At 48.6% G+C, this 21,968-nt stretch overlaps 1 protein-coding gene across 13 annotated transcripts in view; it reads left to right on the top strand.

Annotated features, from left to right (window-relative positions):
• MYLK (myosin light chain kinase) overlaps window positions 1–21,968 on the top strand; it is a 258,811-nt gene that overhangs the window by 60,686 nt on the left and 176,157 nt on the right. For 4 of the 13 annotated variants that reach the window (XM_005601923.4, XM_023623633.2, XM_070243689.1 and 1 more), the window contains exon 1: window positions 18,852–19,180. The exons of 5 other annotated variants lie outside the window; for them this stretch is intronic. In XM_005601923.4, coding sequence (XP_005601980.3) covers window positions 19,151–19,180 — 30 coding nt within the window. In that variant the 5' untranslated portion in view covers window positions 18,852–19,150. Of the gene's footprint in view, window positions 1–18,851; window positions 19,181–19,221; window positions 19,545–21,968 lie in introns of those variants that run through there. 4 more of the 13 variants (XM_070243692.1, XM_070243695.1, XM_070243694.1 and 1 more) reach the window with 2 other exon arrangements.

Here is a 21,968-nt window from a genome sequence, read left to right on the forward strand (position 1 = left end):
ATACTTAAAACTCTGAGGAATTCTTGGATTACTGGATCCATCTCTTTTCTCTCTCAACCTCCTTCTAGAAAGTGAGAGAGTGAAGAAATGAGCCAAAAACCTTTAATTATCCAGTCTGCTGGCATTATTTTATCTGCGCCACTGATATTAAATCTGTGTAGCATTCCATCTCAATCACAGAGTAAGAGCAACCTCTGCAAATTTGGACCTTTGTCCTTCTGCTGCTTGTGGCCAATGTTCTGTTTTCTACCCCGTCCCACCCTCCCTCAGACTTCTTAAATTCTAAAGCTCTTTGTTGCACTGGAAATGATCTGTCTGTGGAATGTCTATACTTCAGGAAAGTCCCTGAACTGTGTGTGTTTATCCCCCAGTTCCACCCCCCCCAACTCATCTTGGCCATTTGTTGTTGAGTTCTGGCATGTGCCCATCATTGGGGAAACCTGGGTTTGACAGGAGCATTTTACCCTATTTCTGTCATTGACATAAATGAAATTCTATCGGTTTCTATCAATGACATTAGTGGAGAAGGAAGAGAACGTCTGGCTAGTCTTCTTCTCTTCTTTCAAATACAAATTTAATTTTTTCTGTTATATCCTTAACTTTCTGGCCAGTCAAATGCATGTTCAATTTTGGTTTGGTTCTCTGGGCTGTGCCCTTTTCACCAGGTTGAATGTTGACACTGTTATGTAATAGTTGGTTTACTTAGCACCCAATTGATGCTGTTGTTATTGCTACAATTAGGTGACATTTTTGAGTGCTTCTGCTGTGCCAAGCACTGTGCTGAGGGTGTCAATCCTCATAGCCTCTTGAGGCGAATACTATTTATCATCCTCCCCATTTTGCAAGTGAAGATGCAGGCTAAGAGGGATTAAAGAATTTGCTGAAGGTCCTGCAGCAGAGCCAGGATTGGAAGCCAGGCAGCATGTTGCTAAAGCTGGCTGATTTCGTGCCCCCTCCGTAATCCCTGTAGGCCCTCTGCTGTGCATGCAAGTGTCCCCACTAATCCTCCTGGAAGTGTTGATGTCTTTATAAAACCCTGTTCTCAGCAAACGTGTGGTGAGAACTGACTATGCAGGACACTCTGCCATGGAGATAGAAAGATGTACAAACCTGAGTCCCCTGGGGGAGAGGAAGCCTCCACGGTCAGAGCTAGAGCTCAGCTGAGCAGGAGCACTGTTCCCCGTCAGTCTCAGCCTATCGATAGTGATGATAGTGATGCTATTGTCTAGAAATGCCTGGGGGCACTCACCTGGGCCTGTGCTACTTGTGGTAAGCCCCCACAGACATTTCCAGGACTAGAGCCAATGTTGTGGCTGAACCAGCCCTTGTGGTTCTTATTATGATTGCAAGACACACTTCAGCAACAACCATCAGGGAACTTAGAAAAACAAAGTTTATTACTCTCAGGTCCAGTAGGGTACACAGTATGCCCAGGGCCACATAGCGAGGTCATGGGTAGAGTGAGAGAAAGAGCACAGACCTTGCTTTGGGGTCAAGGGTGGTGTGCCTAAGGTTTTATGGTTCACTCTTTATTGGTGAATTTAAAGCATAAGAGCAAGAATTAAAATATAGGAAGGGAAAAGCAAGTGGTCAAATGGTTAGTTATCTTAGTCAAACAGAGCCATCTTAATAAAAGGGAACTTCATGGGTGGGGCATCCTGACTCTTTATCTTGTCCTCTAGCTGGCAGTAGGTTTATTCGAGATGGATGTCTCTGAAGTGGATGCCTCCACATCTCAATCAAAAGCTTAATGTCGGGCATTACATTACAGTCAGAAAAGCTAAGCATCTGGGCTTACACTGCAGGCGCCTTAGTCTGCTGTGTTCACTGCTGTGTCTCCAGGGTGCAACTGGCAGGTAGTGAGCTCTCAAATGATGTGTGATGAGGGGCCAGCCCCGTGGCTGAGTGGTTAAGTTCACGTGCTCCACTCTGGGGCCCAGGGTTTCACCGGTTTGGATCCTGGGCGCAGACATGGCACCACTCATCACTCCATGCTGAAGTGGCATCCCACATAGCACAACTAGAAGGACCCACAACTAAAATATATACAACTATGTACTAAGGGTATTTGGGGAGAAAAAAAATGTGTAACGAATGGACAAACTACTAATTAAACAAAGCCATGGACATTTTTACAAATAAATGAAAGAACACATTAATTCCAAAAAAGTATGAAGGATGTGCACTGAGATTAAAGGACAGCTTTTTAAACTGTGTACATCGAGCTGTATGAAGAACTCCATGCATCATCCTCATTTTTCACATTTTATTACAGATTGTTGGGAAGTTTGGGCACTCATGAACATGTGTCATAGATCCTACTGTTACCGGACCAGGTTCGTTTTTGTCCATCGCCGGGAAAGCCAAACACCGAGACAATGAACAGCAGAGAGAGGGTTTAATCACAAGGCAGCAAAGGGAGGAAACAGGAGAAGGAGTCTCAAATCTGCCTCCCTGAAAATGAGGGATATTTATGGCATAGGGGTCAGGGTGGTCTGAAGTGTGGAGATAGATGATGGAAGGTGAGGAGAGGTGAGGTAATTGATGGTCTGTGCAAGCACAGTCAAGCTTCATGCCTCTTCTTAGGGTGCATGTTCACAAAATGGTGGCCTTAGCATTATCTGAGGGTGGAGTTTTTAGCGTCTTGACCTCAAAAGGTCACCTATCTGGCATCTGGGTAGGCCTGGTAGATGGGTTGGTGGTCTCAACTGGCCTGAACTGGACAAGGTGGGGCCTAATTCCTTCAAAACAGCTCCAACACCCATTACCATGGTGACCCAGGTGCCAGGGAGATGTTCTCTGTAGGAACCTAGAGGGAGTCAGATAGCATATTGCCTCCAGCACAGTTAACAATGGGCAGGTGAACAGCTAAAAGCTGTAATCAGTAGTTGCAAAAAGGAAAAAAAAACTTTAGTTACTAGCTACCTCATCATCAATGGCTAACTGTTTACTGGTTTCACTACTGGGGAGGCCTTAGAGAAGAGGGGATCTTGAGGTTAGGGTAGGCCTCAGCTGGGTGGAAGAGACTTTTGTTTATGTAGGAGGGGGCCCACGACCTCAGCTTTTGCTTGATAACAACAGTTGTTTTGAACTTCATGACTCTTTGGAGTTGGATCCTTTCCCGTCTTGCTCAATACTTGCCTCACTTCGCACACCTTGCCTACCTTGGTCTAATATCTGAGGGCACATCCCCTCAAGCTGTGCAGGAATCCCAGACCTGGCCCTTACCTGAGCCCTGGCACCAGATCAAGGAGCTCAAGCCCAAACTGGGGCTGAGAGAGGAGAGTGAAATATTTGGGGAGCCATGAGTTGACCCCAGGTAGCAGGCTGACGGAAATCAAGAGGACTCAGGTTCAAAGAACCATAAACTGGCTCTGTGGTGCAATGGATAGCACGTTGGACTTCTACCTGATCTTGGTGTGTCGTTCAAGAATCATAAAAATTTTGTGCACTTTGACTCAGTAATTGAAATTCTTGAAATATATCTTGGGGAAATAATCTAGAATGAAGGAAAAGTTCTGTTCATGAAACTGTGACTTGTGATGTTATTTGTTTAGTGAAATTGGAAGAAACCTAAATGGTAAACAAGAGGGGCATGACTGAGTAAATTACAGTTTATCCACTTGATGGAATAATATAGAGTCGTTTAAAATGAGACTTATGAAGAGTGTTCTGTAACCAGGAAAAAGTTTGTCGTTTAGTTTGAAGAAAAGTATGAAAATGAAGGCAATGATAGTGTGTCTATATAATTTTGTTTTTAAAAGTACGTATATAGAAACAGACTGGGAAAAAATATATAGAAAATGATAGCTTGTTAGAAATGAAAGAAAATGATTTCTTGTTAGGGAAAAAAGTCATTTGTAATCCTCCTCACAACCAGACTTTCAGCAAATACTGTTTATTTATGAATAATGGCAAAAGAGAATGGAACAAGGGAACTGGAGTGAGTTCAAAGTTCATCAAAGAGTCAGCAACCAAGACACTGTCTAGAAAAGGAGCAAGGACAGATATGAGAACATGTCTGAACATGTCTGTGTGTGAAATGACCTAACAGTTTCCTGGACAGAGGGCATGTGAACCATGAACTTGGCCAGAATAGGGTGAATGTGGCCAAGGAGACATCTTGGAAGTCAAGTCTAGACTTAGGGAGACCGTGGAAGTGATGAGGTGGCCATACATACGTCCTGGTGCCCCTGGGCAGTTCCCATGTAAATGTTAATAGCAGCCCCTTTTTATTCTCAGAAGAGTCCTGGTTTGGATAATACGTCGTGTGGTCTGGGCACCCTAGTTATTGAAAAGGAAGGCGGGGGACATTCTAGGTCGATGATAATTGCTCTGCTGGTTGCTTCTAGCATTTAAGAGCTGGTGAATTAAGATTCCCTGTTACTGAGGTAGGCCCAGCCTGATGGAGAAGTGGCCCAGGTGTAATATTTGAATATATCTCTGCTTCCTGATTTGTTGTAGGATAATCAAGGGGGTTATTCCCAAGCTGCCACGGCATGTGGCTAGAATTCATATTTCATTCTGACCCGGGAGCTCCTCTTCCCCTCCACATCCTTCCTCACCTATCCGACAAATCTAGTACCTGCCCAATAACGTTTTCAATGAGCAGAAGCAGTAAGAGTAGATCATTTGCCAGATTAGCCTTCTCCCTATTTATGTACCTGGAACCATTTCTCCCTGGAAAATGGAAAACTTTATTTTTAGTAGAAATGCCCATGTATGGCTAGTGCAGAAGTAAGTCCAAATGGTAGAAGATGGTAACTTTAAACAGATAGTGGCTTGGCTTGGGTGGGCTTTGTTTTCTGCTTGGTGTCCACCCTCTGTTCTGTTGGCCTTCTTGAGGCCGGCTTATTGGGAACCCCATTACTGAGCAGAGCACCAAGTTGACCGTCTGTGACTTAGTCTGGGAGCCGAGCCTAGGTGCAGCTTGCAGGAAAAGCGGAGTGGTTTTGTGAAGGAGGCCCCCTCCCCTGTGCCTGACCCTCAGGGCCCCAACATGCCTGCCTGGGCATCATGGGACTGGGAGCCAGGAGGCAAAGGACCTTCTTTAGGCAGTGTCTCCCCGCAGACAGTCGCAGCTCAGAGGGGGTCCCCGTCAGTCGAGAAGCCAGCTCACTCTGCACGTGAACAGACAGATAAATGCTTCCGGGATTGCCAAAGTGAAGAGACACCTAGATCTTTTGCAGGTGTTTTGTCCTGTTTGGTTGAGGCATGCAGGTGGCAGGTGTGGGGGCAAGCTCTTTTTGGCTTTTCCTGGACATAAGAAATTACCTTCTGGGGGCCGGCCCCGTGGTGCAGTGGTTAAGTGCACATGTTCCACTTTGGCGGCCCGGGGTTCGCCGGTTCAGATCCCAGGTGCGGACAAGGCACCACTTGGCAAGCCATGCTGTGGTAGGCGTCCCACATATAAAATAGAGGAAGATGGGCATGGATGTTAGTGTAGGGCCAGTCTTCCTTAGCAAAAAGAGGATTGACAGCAGTTAGCTCAGGGCTAATCTTCCTCAAAAAAAGTTTTTAATAAATAAATAAAAAACCTTTAAAAAAAAAAAGAAAGAAATTACCTTCTGGCACCTGGATACTATTTTAACTCTCTAGTTAAGACATAAGAGGAAGAGATTGCCTCACTTAAGAGAGAGAGCTCTGCTCTGGAGGCCGGGCTATACATAGATGTGCCAGGAACCTTGTAGCTGGGAGAGGACACTGCTCATGCCAAATCGCAGCTTCCCACAGTGGTCTCCTGGGGAAACTTGACCTTTTTTTTTTTCTTATGAGGAAGATTGGCCCTGAGCTAACATCTGTTTCCGATCTTCCTCTTTTTGCTTGAGGAAGATTGTCGCTGAGCTAATATCTGTGCCAATCTTCCTCTGTTTTTTATGTGGGATGCTGCCACAGCATGGCTTGACGAGCCATGCTAGGTCTGCACCCAGGATCTGAACCTGCAAACCCTGGGCCACTGAAGCGGAGTACTCGAATTTAACCGCTACACCACCAGGCTGGCCCTGAAACTTGACCTTTTAATGGGGGAGAAAGTACCATTATGAAGTCTTAAACTGAAATTAGTGTAAGACAGCTCTGACCCTTCTCCTATTTGGTTTTGGCCATGCCACAGGAACCAGGTGCTGTCAGTAGTGAAGTCCAGTGTCTCACTCAGGCCAGAAACTCAGAGGGACAAGGCCATTAGGGAGATGGCACCCCGCCTCGACTTACAGGTGTTGGGGGAGCAGAGCTGATGGCGGGAGTTCTTTGGTAGAATGTCTTGAATCTCCTCCCTCAGAGCCTGACTCTGGGAAGTCCGGGGAACTCCTTTCTCTAAGAAAAGTTCCATACAGGTAATAATAAAAAACCAGAGTGAGAGTAAAAACTGATTCTTTACGTTAAGCAATGAAAGCTCCAGGTGACAGCATTCTGTTCAATGCTGTATTACTGTTAGCAATGGAGGTTAGTAATTCCATGGGCATTGTTAATTTAATAGATATGTTTGCACGGACAAGTACACTGAGTACCGCTTTTTTGGCCTAATCAACCACACTTGGAGAGGCCTCTCTGGTTGGCCACTGAACCCACTGGACAGAAGCTTACCTAAATTGCCTAGAAGGAAATGTTCTGAGGACTAGAATGGCTATTTCAAAGCTTTGCAGTGATGGTAAACAACGTGCTTCTCCTCGGAGTCCTGTACCAATCTTGTTACAGGACTTGGGGAGAGAGAACATTTAACACCCAGTAAATGCGGGGGCCACACTCCCCTCTAGGCTGGGTGCTAAGAAACGAATGGCTGCTTTTGTGTTGGCCCAGTGTCCCAAGCAGGGTGCAGAATTGTTGGGTTCAGGAGTGGAAAACGTGAAGGGTTTAGGGACCTGTGAACAGGCTGGTGCCCCACGGGCTGTTTTGTTTCCAACCCTGCTTTCCTGGCCCCTGGGGTTCTATGCTTCTCTACTGTTAATGTCGCCTTTCCCATAGGATTCCAAGTCCCCTGTCCTCAAGGTCTCTGCTCCCAGGGCCATGTGTGAGCCCAGCTAACACTCGGGGGTGGCTCTTGATCTTCCTGCTGGCCTGCATGGACCTGCACCTCCCTCTCTGGTGACTGATGAGGTCTCCTGTGGGGAAGGGCTTTCCCCCATGTGCAAGTGGCCCCCGTTTCTGAGAGGGGGTTGGGAGGGACAGGCTCTCTCTCCTCCCCACTGGGAGGAGAGCTGACAGCTCTGAGCAGTCGCACTTGGCTGCGTTCCTCCTGACGCGCTGCGCTCTCAGTTGGCCATCCGGTTTTCTCCATGCTCTTTCCTCTGGGTTCCCAGGGATCACCATTTTCTTTCTCAACATCCCCACTCTGGAACAGGTTTGGGGGTGGGAGAAAAACACATGTTAGCCTCATCAGTATCTTCAGGGAAGACTGAGGAGGAGGGGAAGACATGGTTGGTGGAAAACAGTCGTTAAAGGGGGAAGAGGCGTCACTCTGTTATCGTCCGTTGTTGCAGATGTAAGAATTGGATGCTCTGGACATCACTGATTCCCCTGCTGAGCCAGGGGGCCAGAGGGCGTCCTTTGGGAGGGAGGGAGGCAAGAAGAGCATGATGCAGAAGGGCCTCAAACTGCAGATCCTGTGAGGGTCATGTCAGGACAGCTGAGGGTTTGACGGGACGCCCAGCCAGCCCTGCCACAGGCACCACAGCTGTTGCTCGCGTGGATTCTCCGCTTACTCAAGGAGCACGAAAGGACAGGTGAGAGGTGGTGGCCTGCCAGCCCTCGGCGAGTGTCTTGGGCCCCGGTGCCTGTTGAGGGAACTGTCTGTCTGGAAGAGATACAAGTGGCATCCCCAGTCAGCAGCTCTGTGGTGAGCTGGGGACGGACTCGGAGCATCAGGCAGAGGCCTTGTGGACTTCAAGTAGCTCAGCTTTAAAAAGCCGCAGCTGGAGGAGGAGACGCCAGCAACCTGCAGACCCATCCACTCGATGGGTGGGCAGGAGGGAGGAGCTGGGATGGGGAGGAAATAGGCAGATGGCAGCGACCTGCCTTTTTCTATTTTCAAGTCAGCCTCTTCCCCAGTCAGTGAGGGTTCCTGATGTCCAGGGGCCTCCTCAGAGCCAAATGAGGAGTGCCAGCCCTTCCAAGCCTGCTCCCGAAGTCTCCACTTTCTCTGACTTCTTTCACTCCTGGATCTTCACTCTCTCCACCCTGTAATACTGTGATTCCTTCCTCCCAAGGCACAGATCCCCATGGGGTCCAGGATCGAGCCGGAATTGGTGCCCACTGAATCCCAGCATGTAGATTGACACAGTAGGTGCTTGGGTCTTCAATGATTGCTTAAAGGCAACAATCATTTTCTCGTTTTGTATTTGACTTTACCTCCGGGCTTCCTTTAATCTGTCCTCGCACAACTCCACAGTTGCTCCACCTGAGTGGGAGAGATGGAGCTATTCCATTGAGCTGTCAGAAATGATGGAGGGAGGACTGAGTGCCAAGGCACTGGGCCAACCCAAGCCTGAGGTTGGGGCCGAGAGACGCCCAGGCTCGAGGACGCCCCGTCCACCTGTGGTAGCAGGGGACTGCAGATTGAGCTCTTCACCCAGCGAGTGACCACTTCAGTGGGGAAGAGAAAGCAAGGGAAGGGGCCAAGGTGGGGAGGGCAGTCGGGGTGTGAGGGAGGGAGATCATGGGAGCAAATGGAGACCATTGGCGGGGTGAGGTCCAGCGGTAAGGGTGTGTCTCACTATTCCTGCAGTGCTTGTGGCATCATATTGGGAGGATGTAGTGTCCCCCACACTGTTTAACCTCTCACCTTATTTGTTCTTGTAGTAGGCATTGTAGGTGCTCAGTAAACACACAGTGATGGGTGTGTGGACAGACTATATATTTTGACCTTAGGCTGGAGTTCTTCCTGCTCTACTGGAGGCACAAACTTGATAAACCTGGCTTGAATGGCCCAGGTAATCAATATGGGTACCACCAATAATGTAAATGTTGCAAGTAGTCAAGAGTGAGTTGCGTCTTCCCAGCATGCTTGTCCAGCATGGAGTAGGCTTTTTAGACAAACATCAGTAGCCTAAGAAGTTGGGATATGGAAGAAGATTCTTATAGATGTGAACCACAGGAATGAATGAACTTCTGGAATTTCCTTGCTGAGAAGGGTGTGCGTGCTTGTGGCTGTGGCTTTTGGCTACTGTGTACACATTCTGCTTCCTGGCATACAAGGCTGAGCTAATTACTAGCAGACTAGTTAATCACTCCAGAATCAGAAGTGAGGGGCCAATGTCAAATGAGTTTCCTTAGCAAGCCCTGTCTAGCTTCCTGGCAAGAGGTTAAGGTTAGCTTGTCTGAGCTGCTGTCTGCAGACCCAGGTGTCTGAGGGCTGCTGCAGGTCCTCGGACTCACAGAAGCTGACAGGATGTGCACGTCAGATTATAATTGGTATAAACAGGGAGGACCCCAGGGAGGTTAGGACACTTCCCCAGGGCTCACAGTTAGCCGATCCTGTCCCTGAAATTTAGTGGCTCTGGCCTCAAGTTGGGCTCTTCTCTCTGGGCCTCCTTCTCTATAGAATGAGCATGAGCTTATGTCCCCTGAGCTCTGTGGCTGTGTGTAATCTAGTGGCAGAGCCGGGACAAGACACCAGGACCTTGCACCCTGACTCACTCCCAGTTCCTCCTGGGGGGCATCTCTAACAGTGTGACATTGTCACCAGGGGTCTGAATGTTGGATCAGAGACCTCAGTTCAAATCCAGCTGGTAAGAAGTAGGTGTTGGGGCTGACCCAGCGGCGTAGTAGTTAAGTTGGCACGTTCTCCTTTGGCGGCCCAGGGTTCACCAGTTCGGATCCCGGGCGTGGACCTAGCACCGCTTATCAAGCCATGCTGTGGCAGGCGTCCCACATATAAAGTAGAGGAAGATGATCGTGGATGTTAGCTCAGGGCCAGTCTTCCTCAGCAAAAAAGGGAAGATTGGTGGCAGATGTTAGCTCAGGGCTGATCTTCCTCAAAATAAGAAACAGAGAAGTAGCTGTTATTGTTAGCTTTGCAATCTTGGATTTATTGCTCAACTTCTGAGTCTTCTCTTCAAAATGAAAATAGTACCTACCTTATAGAGTTACTTTGAAAATGAAAGTTAACTTAGTACAGTACCTGGCCCCCAGTAAATATTCAGTAAGTGGGTTCTTTTTTTTAGTAACAGTAGATATTGTGGTTCACAGTCACTTCATTTGTCTGGACTGAGGTTTCCTTTCTGTGAAACAGGAGGGTGGGTGGGACCAGTGTGTCTCTGGCTTTGCCATCCTCAGGAAAGTGGAGAAAGAACATGTACTCTAGGGGTGGGGACTTGGGACATGGCTCGAAGCAGCTGCAGAAAGCATCACGTTTCTTTGAAGTCCTATGTTTATTTGTAGAATCTACTTATATTTGTCATTCTGTACAATATGAATGCACTGGTTTTAATATAAAAATGCTTCTCCTAAACCTTTAAGTAGAGTTGATGATCTAGGGTGAAGTGGCCTCCAGTATCCCCAAAGGCCACATAGCTGCACCCCATCTGGGGATGGAGGTGGGCTCACATAGTTGCTAAGCTCCCTCCCAGCACTGACATTCCAGGTTCCTAGGGTAAGTGAGTCTCATCTGCAAAGGATCTAAGATTGGTACCAAAGAATCCCAAAGAAACCTCGGGGAGGCAGGCTCCCCTGTGGCCCTGCCCCTAGGGGGACTGGACAGTGCTAGGTGGGGGTGGAAGCAGAAGAAGGAAGGGAGAAGACGCAGCCGCTCGGAGTGAAGAATGAAGAAAGCTGGAGGAGGAGCAGGGCTGTGTTTGAGCCTGGCTTTTGGCCCCTGGGCTGATATACCTGGCTGGCTTGGGTTGGCAGCTCTCAACACCTCAGGAAGGTTCCAGGAAACACTAAGCCATTGTTTCTCCTCTACAGCTGGAGGCTGTCCTGGGGACAGACCCTCATATCGTGGGAGGGTGGGTGAGGGCAAGGGGTGAACTGCATGTGGAAGCATGAGGCTTGTCACACTGCCGAAGCATCCTCCTCGCAGTTCTGATGCAGTGCCCAAGGCCAAGGTCTGGGGTTGTGCCCAGGTGGTGGGAGGAGAGTCGAGCGGAACCTGGAGGAGAGCAGCAAGTTTTGGGGAGAACAGAAAGATTTCTGGCCTGTGAATGGGAAGAGAGAGCATCTCTGTGCATGGGGAGAGGCGTATCTACTTGTTACTGGAACATTGGGTTCTTATCGTCCCCCAGGTTAGAAATCAAGAGAGACAACAAACAAGAGTAGAAAAGTAAAAGTTTATTAGCTTATGCACAGGGGAGGCACAAGGGAGCCGGTGTGGAAAGGAGAGGGGCTGGTGACCGGCTCGTTAGGGAGCGGGATTGTGGGCTTTTATTAGGCGAAGGCTGGGGAGGAGGGCCTTGTCATGGTATGTCGAGGTGGGGTTGTGCTTGAACCTGCGCTGTCATGTCGCATGCTACTGCATGTGATGCATGTATCATTAGCGTGCTAGCTCTCCACCCCTGGGTGTGATTTTTACTATGCTAATGGAGCTAGATCACCTTCAGTGGACTCCTGGGTGCTAAGGCGCGTGCACAGGCCCAGGAAAGTCCAGAGGCTGCGGAATGTAGATCTTGGTGGCCTGTATCTGATTCTCTTAGCTTGCCAGTTGGTTAGGGGCCTTGTCTTATTAGTCCAGGGGCCTTGCAGATGGCCCTGTCTCCTTAGGCTGGTTCCTGTCTCATACTGATGGTTGTGTCAGCCCTGCATAAATTTGCTAGAGATTAACCACTAGGCATGGTTTCTCCCTCAGGCGTGAGGGATTAAAATGAAGTCATCCACTTGGTTAGGAGTCCAAATAAGGGGCTTTCCCTGGGCAAGGGATTGACTACACTAATCAAATTTCTACCCATCAGATAGCATTTCAATAAAATCAAAGGGAATATCAAGAAAGTTGATATACTGGAAATTTCCTGTTGGGCATGGTATTTATTGTAATAAGATTTAGCATATCTTGCTAAATCCTTCCTGAGCATGTTACCAAATTGAGCCAGGATTTGGAGTTAAGAAGGACTGGATTCCAATTCTACTTTATTAGCTCTGTAACCTTAGGCTAGTCACTCGGTCTTTGAGCCCCAGATTTCCCATCAATAAAATGGGGTTGTAATATATCTCCATATATTGGGAAGTTGAAGTGAGATGTTGATGGGAAAAGCATTTCGTAAGTTAAGTCAGTAGCTTGATGTTAATTTTAAATAAAAGCCCTTTTGGTAGCATTAGCTGAGAGCATTGCCATCCTCCAGGCCCTCCATAACCTAGTCTCAATCAATTTAGTGACTGCATCTCTCACAACTCCTCTTGACCCACCCCGTTCCCAGATGAGTTTCCTTGCTCTTAAACATGCACCACCTTTGCCCCACCCACAGCTCAGCTCTCTACTGTAGGACTTACCTGCTTAGATGGTCATGGCCTGTTCTCTGTGCTTTGACAAACTTCAGAGATCCAGAGATCCCTGCCCCTGTCTTTGAGGTTACATTGGTCCCCTCTGGGCCCAGTTTCCTCATCTGTAAAATAAGGGGGTTGCATTAAATGATTTAGGTCCCCTTCCAACCCTCACATTCTGCCATCCAGCCATATTCCAGTGTGCTAACAGTAAGCCAGAATGTGGGAGGGTGAGAGTAATGTGTATTATCTAGCCAATGACAAGCAATAGATAAAAAGAAGTCAACATAAGAGCGTGAATTAATAATCTACTCTTTGTGATAGAGAGGGTGGTATTTTATTTGCAGCAATGTTTAAATGAACTGGGACATCTAAGTGAAATGTGATACCTCTGATTCTTCATCATAATTGGCTGTTATCAGAGTTACACTTGTTGAAATCCGCTTGCTATGTGTTAGAAATTGCACATTGCAGTTACAATGTATTAGGTATTCAGAGTTATCTGCTTTGTGTTAGATCCTTGAAATTGCCTCTAATCTCGACCAAGCCCTACAAAACAGATATACAGATGGGGAAGTTGAGGTTTACAGAGATTAAGTAAATCACCCAAGGTCATCTAGCAACTAAGTGACAGAGGCAAATTCAAGTCCAGGCATGTCTGACTACAAAGCCTGTGATGGGATGGCTCACAGAAGTGCACTGCTGGCTCACCACCTAACTTACTCTTAGATTGTCAGTTTATTGTTGCTAGTGTCCTAGGACTGGTGCTTATCCCAGCTGTGCTCTTGAGACAGTTCTGGGCTTGACCCTAGAGTTGGAACTGGTTCTCTCTCTCTCTGCAGCTGAGGCAGCCAACCTGAAAAATGCATGGGAAAATCCCCCCTGGATTTAGTACCCTACCTCTGGCATGTCGGAGACCCCCAGTCTCAGCTCCCTCCTCATTCCCCTTCTCTGTGCACCTGCCCTCTTGTCTCAGTGCTGACCAAGATTGGAAGGAAGACTAGAAATCCATAAAACTATTTGCCAGGCCTTTGGCTTCAGCTAGAGGAGGCAGATTGTGTTGGTCGCAGTAACTAGAAAACCACGGCAGACTCAAATTTCCAACCCTGGAGCCCATAGGAGTGGATAAATCAGGTTGGCTCTTGCCTCATTTTCCTGTGCTGTGTCACAGAGGGGAGGATTTGCAAAAGAAGGGCGCCCAGGCCTCTCAGTAAGGGAAGCGTGAGTGAACCATGGACATGCTAGAGCCAGATGGGCGCTGGCAACTGCCTCGGGCCGGGAAGGTCCAGCAGGAGCTGTGGATGCTTGTGGCTGGAGACAGTCTTCAAATGCAGCCTTGGTTCTTGTCAGCGTTCCACATCCCTGCAGCCCTTCCCATCAGCAGTGCTTCCTGCCTCATGTTTCCCTGGGAGACACTGTTCCAGCCCAGTGCCTGAGGCTCTCAGGAAGAGAGGCAGGACTCCCACAGGAGGGTCCTCCTCAAATCAGCCAGGCGTTGTTCCAGCCACAGAGCTAATGTTTCCCCAGGAGAAACAGGCCATGGGCTGCTGGCATCTTCCCTAAACCAGTGGAGAGGAGCAGGGACCACATTCAGCAGCCAGACCTGGGGGAGCTCTGCTCACAGTTCACCTGCATCTGAGTTCTCAGGATCTAAGGGCCCTCCCAGCACAGGATCCCCTGGGCCTGGGCCTGTCCCTTCAGATCTTCACCAGGAGGCCAGCTCCCTGCAGAAGGCTGAGGGGCAGCGTGTGCTTCAAGCGACTCAGAAAGAAGGGATGGAACATGCCAATCTGGAGCTAGAGAAGCTGCTCAGAGCCCGCTCTGGGAGGGGTGTGATCAGCAGAATCATGAGCCTCCTTTCATTCCTGAGCCTTCCTTCCCAAAGCTTCCCTAGGCCTCTCTGAAGACCTGGAGAGGAGGGCAGGGCAGACTCCTGGCTCGCAGTGGTGGCCCTTCTCTTCACTCCCTCTCCCTGCGCTTCTCACCTCCCCTCGCTCTCTGACACTACAACACCAACAGCCCATACTGCTATGGGCTGCCTAGACCCACTCACAGCCTCCCACCTGCCCCCTGCCCAAGACTCCTGTTTCAGAATAACTCAAATTACTAAATATTGGTTCAATTGGAGGAGGAAGAGGAAGAATGAAGTAGTAGAAAAAAGGGAATATATCCCATTTACTTTATGAGTGAATGATACTCCCCAATGCCCTGCTTTATTAATTTTGCTATTAACATTTGCCACTCTGCTAAGGGATTAAATGACGCAAGTCACCTTAAGTACTTACTTTGATGGCTGACACATAGTTAGTGCTCTCTAAATAGTACCTACTATTGGTTCTCTCTGTTCCTCTTTTTCCTGGGGTTTCCCGTCCGCTCTTTCAGCCCCAGCCTCTCTCTGGACAGACCCCATTGAATCAGAGGCTTGACCTGGGAGCTGGCCAGGGGCTGAGCAGCCGGGATAACTGCATAGGTGCCCATTCCTAGCCCAGTCCTCAGTCTTCACGGCCTGTGCTGGTGTCTCGCAGGTGTGCCTCAAGGACCAGCTGCGCCTGCCTGATTCCGCTGCCCGGCCTATGAAACCCTGCATGCTGGGCGCACAACAGAAGTCTCTTCTTTCCTCCTCTCCTGGTGTCCTGCAGCATCTTGTCCCTGCTCTGGGCTTGGCTCCCCCTGCTGGAACCTTTCCTACCTGCCCGCGTGTCTTGTGGAGAGCTGGCAGCAGTCCTAGAGACACAGGCGTACTAGGGCAGGAAGGGTCCAGAGAGGCCCTTCAGGACACATAGCGAGGACCAGAGAAGGGAAGTGACTTTCTTAAGGACACACAGCTGGCTAGGGTGCAGCCACAGGGAGCACCAGAGTTGCTGACCCTCACTCTGGTGCTATTTTATCCTCTGGTGCTGTCTCCCAATTTCTCCTGGTGGCCCTACTTGGCCAAGGCTGCTTCTGTCCTCTGAGCTTCTGACAAATCTTAACACATCCACCACCACCATGTTAACAACAGCAGCCACCATGAATTGAGCACTTATTCTCTGCCAGAGACTGGGTTGGGGCTGCTTTTCATATATGTCACTGACCCTCCCAGCAACCCTGCAGGTCGGGGGTGTTAGTGGTAGCCCCATTTTACAGATGAGTATACTGAGACTTTCAGAGACTCACGTGCCTCAGGCCACACAGTTTAGCTGTGGAGAACACAACATCTAACTGCAAAGCCATGAGCTCTGTTCCCCGTCCTTGACTTGATTTGCTGGACTCCCGTGGACTGAGGGGGCAGGGCAGCGCCTCCCTGAGGACTCACAGTGCTCATCTCATGGACTGTGAAAAACTGGGCACAACGGATAGGGCTTAGCGGAATGGAGGGAGAAGGCATGGTGTTTGAGACGGGGAAGGTTCTGTAAACACGCTTGTGACCCCAAACTTACTTCTGTAGGGATGAGACCTGATAATAGAATGAGTGAACTTCAGGATTCTTGCTAGACTGGGATAGGAATGTGTGTTTTGCTGATTTGGTTATAACCAGAGTTTCTGGTTCTGGCTCTGATTTCTTTTTGCACGTGACTTTTATTGCAGAAAGCTTCTCTCAGCCTGTTCTCATTAAATCCCAAATTAAGCAAGAATCCCAACAGGAAGAGAGCAGCTGCGGGAGACCAGGTCTCACTCCTTCGCGCTGTGTGTGCGGTCGGGTGTGTTTATTTGATTTGATCTGTGTGTGTATGTCCCCTTTTAAGAAAATTTAAAAATAGCTTTCTGCCAAAGCTGTGGGCACACAGGGCAGTGTTGCTGAGTGGGTGTCCTCGTCCCGCCCGTGGTCTGCTGCTCTGCTGATGTGGCCTGGCTGACGTGGGCAGCTCCTCTGCCTGCAGAAGCCCAGCCTCTCCTTTACTGTGTTTCCCAAGAGGAAAGGCCCGGGAAGCTATGGGGAGGGAGAGGCTGTCTGGTGGAGGAACTCAGCTGTGGGGGACAGAGCGAGGGGACTGGCTTTGTCTGATTTCACTTGGGAACCCAGGGACCTGGGTCCAAGTCGCTCAGGGATACCAGCATGAACCCCAGAGAGTGTACCCAGGGCAGAGTGTGATTGTGCCCATTTCACACACAGGAAGACTGAGAAGCTAAGAGTGGAAAGGATGCATGAGTTACATGCCAGGTCTAGAGCTAGCCTGGCACCATGTGTCTCGAACCAAATATTTATAGGCCCTAGAGGGGTTCACCTACTCCTTTCCCTATGTCCTCTTTCTAACATTCACAAGATTCCCTATACAACAAAACTAAGTGGTGTCATGGTTTGGCAGTGATTTTTTTATGGGTTTTTTTAGCCTAAATTTCTGTCCATTCATGTATTGCACAGGTATTTATTGAGAACTTATTTTGTGCTCACCAGTATGCTAGGGATTGGGGATACAGTAGTGAGCAAAGCACTCAGGCCCTGTGACCTGGTGGAGCTTGGGTTCCAGTGGGGGAGACAGATGGGAACCGGATAACCATACAGCCACATGGCTGCCAATTCTGATGCATGGGACGAAGACAACATAAAGGGTTTGATGTGTGCTCCTAACATGGGACCTGGCCTAACCTCGGGGCCAGAAGTCTGTGTTGAGTGTTTTCAATCAGCCATTTGTACTTGGCAGTTGTTTTGTTTTTGTTTTTGAGCCTAAGTATAGGAATTTAAAAATTGTTCTTTTAAACATCCTGTCAAGCTCTGGTTCACTGTGCTGATCTTTCAGTGTTGTGTTTAATATCCAACTTCTTAGCTGTTCTCACTTGCTCTGTGTAACCCACAGGTTTGATAGACAGGCCTTCCATGTTTTTGTCCAAATCATTGTCCTTGGTTCTGTCCAATTCAAAATGACTTTCCAGTCCTGTTGCCCACCACCAGAGACCTCCGTCTAGGAAGACTCAGATCCAGATTCATCTCCACTCCTCAGTGGTGGACAGCATTGTTTTTTGGATTCATTTCTTCCTTTATTAGACATAAAGTATTCAAATATCTACATGCAAGGTCTTCCAGAATCTGGGGTGTATATTGAGTCTTGTCCAAGGACTTAATTGATTTAAAGGTGTTCTCTGCAACAGTGTCTACCTCAGGCTTCAGATCTCTCTGGTCCAATTTGTTCAACCATTCTCTTTGGAAGAAAAGATGGAATCAAATTAGGTATCGATTCACCCTTTTCCCCATGAGTCCCTCAAAGCTGCACACCACGACTCCTGTAAAACCTCTTTTCCCTTCCACATGTGTTTTTTTAGGGAGGGGCAGAAGTGGAGAGCAGATAGTGACAGGGAGAGTTGGGGCACAGGGTAACGCAGTGGTTCTCAAAGTGTGCCCTGGGGACCCTTGGCATCCCTGAGACTCATTCAGAGGCCATGAGGTCCAAATTATTTTTGTAATAAAATGTCGTTTGCCTTTTTCACTTCTATCTCCAGTGTACAGTGGAGTTTTCCAGTGGCTAAAAATACTGTGATGTCACAACAGACTGGATGCAGAAGCCAGTATGAAAATCAAGCGGTCTTCTTATAATCCAGACATTAAAGAAATTTGCAAAAATGAATGACTCTTGTTACTAGGCTTTTTTTTGTTTTGGAAAATATATTTTCCTTTTAAAAGTGTTATTTATGTTAAAACATAATGGGCTTATTATTGATGCTTTAAAATGGATTAATATTTCTTAATTTTAACTTCTAATACAGTAAATATTGACAGCAATAATTCACACGCAAAAGCTCTTTGGGATCCTCAATAATTTTTAGGAGTATAAATGGTCCCTGAGACCAAAAATTTGGCAGCTGCTGAGCTAGAGGGTAGGGGGCAAATAGGTGTCACGAAAATACCGGTTACTCAGGAATCAGACATGAGCCAATGGAAAGGCTTAAATTCATGTCATTCCTGATTCGGACATCAGTAGTCTGTCCCAATGTGTGAGTTGCGTAGGAGGAGCAATTCCTTTGGAATGGTGGAAATGCCTTCTCTCCCCTGGAGGAGAGGGATGCGGCTGGCCATCAGCTTGCTACCATGTTTTAGAGGTATGCATCAAGGACCAGTCTTGAAGCTCCCCAGGGTCAGGATCAGTGCTGCTAAGTCCTGTTGGCAACGTGAACACAGTCTGTGGAGCCTGATTCAAATCTCAGTCCAGATTCCTTAAGACAAATTGCAGCCCGGGAGTTCCCCGTCCATCCGCTCTCTGGGCTTGTTCCCAATCCGGAGATCATAAACAGGCTTCTTCAGCTTGAGGAAGGAGCTGAGTCTCAGGAGGCAAGTGTCCCATGAGCCCTGGGTGGTAATCCCAGGCCAGAAGTGCCAAGGGATGAGTGGTGCTCCAGGCCAGATGTGGAGTTGGGGATGTGCCCAGCACTTCCAAGGGCTCAGCTCTCTGCTCGACAGTGTCCTCCCTTTGTTCCCCACTCAGATTGAAATCTGCAGCTCAGAACAAGTAAAAACCTGTGAGCTTCCACCCCTTGTTTCCCCGGACTCCATTGAGAGCCTCTGCAGCTGGCAGCCAGAGGTTGCAAAGGTCACCCCAGCTGGGCGGATTAAAACAACAGATCTCCCTGACCGGGTGAAGTTGGCTGCCCAGCGAAGGCAAGTTGCAACATCTGTGAGCAGAGTCAGACAAACGGCCCCGTAACTTTCTCAGTCTGGCTCTGGGCTCTGCAGCCCGTCCCTGGCTCTCCTTCACCGTCTTCCTTCTCTGACGGACCTTGGACAGGAATCTCTGCAGCACAGCGGCAAAGCGTGGCTGCCCATGCGTCCCACCTCATGGGAGAGCTGCCCGAGGAAGAGGCCACGGTAAGGCGTGTCCGTTCTCTGGTGTGTGACCCTGCCCCACTGTTCACTCCCGTGGGTCACAGCAAGTCAGCCTGGCACGGCCACAGCCAAGGAGCAGTCCCCTCTCCGGGATTAGGAGTGATTAGGGAATCTGTCGGGATTTGAGTGCACTGCGGAGAGAGGATTAAGGTGGGGAGAGTGGAACTGTCGCTGCCTGGGGTGTTTGCACCTGGGTGGTTTTGCTGCTGGATATGTGAGTTTGCTGTCGCCTGCCAGCCTGCAAGTTCAGAGCCTGTTGGGGATCCCTTCCCTGTGGGGAAGGTTTGATATTTCCAGGATGCTCCACTGCCTGACCAGGTGCTCGAAGACGACGGTCATTTAAAATGTATGCGCCTTGGGTAGGGAGGGTGCGACTGGTTTCTCTAAACTTCTTCTGCCATATAACTTGATTCTTGATTTTTAACTTTTATCTCAGTCTCTTTGCCTCAGAATTGCCCTCTTTTGGCTGTAGTTGAAAGTGCTCCTTTCTGGGTTCAAAAGACAATTTAAAGTGCTTTTGATCAAATTAAGTCAAATTAACTCAGTGCTGTTTTGAGATTAAAAAATTCTGTGACTTGTGAAAACCTAATTTGGAGCTGAGCTTGGCCCAAGCATCGTGGGGGCAGCTGCTTCCAGCTCTCAGACGGCTGCTTTTGGACCCCTCTCCTCCATTTCTTCTCTTCTTCCTTCTCTGTCCTTTGATCTTGGGATCACTGATATTGAATGAAACCCCCTAGAGGGGGGTGTGTTTTATTCTAGCCGCTGAGCACTGCTCCGTGGATAGAGAATTTGTTGCAGAATTTACCCAGGCTCTCTGGTGTTCCTGATTGGAATGTGGTCACCGGCTGGACAAGGGATTAGAAGGGAACAAAGATTGTTTGGTTTGATTTATTATTATTTTTTTTTGACAGAGCATTCCAAATATGTCGGTAACCATTAATTGGCAGTGCAGATGGAATCTGTTTGTACTGCTCATGGCAGTGGGCGGGGCGATGGGCTGAGCGGAGCTGTTTGGTGTGCTGGCCAGCCTGGGACTGGGCACTGGTCCTGCCCACGTGATAGTTAAGTAACTGCCCCCTGCCCCCCACTGCCTCGCAGGGGACTGGATGTCTCCTGGCTATATGGACTTGCCTGTTCATTTTCTAAGGTGAAGCCAGACCCCTCCTCTGAATGGATGACTTCTGTCTTGTGTGTTCTTGAGGCCAAACATGTTCTTTTGATGAGAGCATCCAGGGTCTTCAGATTTAGATGCACCTCAGGAGGTCTTGGATCAAGAGGATTTGTAGAGAGGGTCCTGAGCCTAATGTCACCACTCCTAGTTTCCAGCTCCCCCAAAAGCAGAGGTGGAAGAGTCTCGTGTCTCCCAAAGCCAGGCCTGAGAGCAGAGGGGAACCACATTCCCTGCCCCCTTCCTCTGTGCAACTCTCAAGCCTCTGCCTACTGCCTCTCCCTTTACTGGGATAGCAGGAGAACCTCATCTGGGTCCTGGGGCCTCCAGGATGCCCTCAGGGTATGACCACCATCAATCTTGGGTTTGGTTTCCACTTCTTAGCCGTGTGACCTTGGACAAGCGTAGCTGGCTTTCTGAACCTTGGTGTTCTCATTTGTGAAAGGAGCACAGTCAGAACTGCCTCTCGACACTGTGGGGACTGAGTGAGGTTAGTGCCCAGCGTGGTGTCAGGGGCATGCAGCCTGCCCGTTAAATGGCGCTGCTAGAATAGATTCATGGTGTCAGGGGCATGCGCCCTGCCCGTTAAATGGCACTGCTAGAACAGACCCAACAGTGCTGCAGGAGCTGCCAGTGGGCCTCAGGCCCTCCTTCCCCACCTTTTCGCCGAGTTCTGCCCTCTGCCTCCTGCTGCTGTTACACAGTAATCCCACTCAGATGCCCTTGCCCTGAGGATCATCAGGCTGGCCTGGGCTTCTTGCTGGCCTTGGTGAGAAGGGTCTGTCCTGCAGGGTGGGGAAACTGATTTCCCTTTGGGACCTGGATGATGATGATGATGATGACGGCTCCCACATATGGAATGCCTTTTATGCTGCACTGTGTGTTTTATGTCCACTCTCATTCAAATCCTCCCTTCAGCCTTGTGAGGTTGATACTCTCATTCCCATTTTACAGAAAAGGAAACTGAGGCCAAGAGAGTTGAAGTACCTTGCCAGCCCACAGCTGGAAAGTAGCAGTGCCCCTGGATTTGTGCAGGGTCTGACCCTCATGACACCTGCTCCCACCTCCTCCCCACCCCTGGTGCTGGCTGCACATCACCTCGGTGGCAGTGGAGGAGGGCAGAGGGTGTGCTCCTAGATAGCTCTGCAGAATGTGAGAACCACATTCCTTTCCCACTCTTGTGTTACCACACTCGCCCCACACACATGCAGTTTTTCACCCTGGTCTCCCTTGCACCTAGCTTGGCACATGGTAGACGCTCAGTCAATATATTTTAATTGAGTGAACGAATATGTCTTGATTCTTGCATTTAAAATTGTATCACGATTACTTTGAAATGGTTCTGCAAACACATACACAAGCACAATGGTATAAATAATTGGCAAAATGTTAATTGTTGAATCTAGGTGATGGGTATTTGAGGTGCTTATTATTCTTTCTACTTTATGTTTGAAATTTCCCATGATAAGACTTATTTTTAGTTTTAAAATTTCTATATCATTAAATTCCTATCATTATTTTCTTTGTAAATATACACTCATATAACTGCCTGATATTCCACTATATTTTACCAGTTCTCACTGTTAGGTATTTAATGGGATT

Source organism: Equus caballus, chromosome 19 (genome assembly GCF_041296265.1).
Source record: "Equus caballus isolate H_3958 breed thoroughbred chromosome 19, TB-T2T, whole genome shotgun sequence".
NCBI lineage: Eukaryota > Metazoa > Chordata > Mammalia > Perissodactyla > Equidae > Equus > Equus caballus.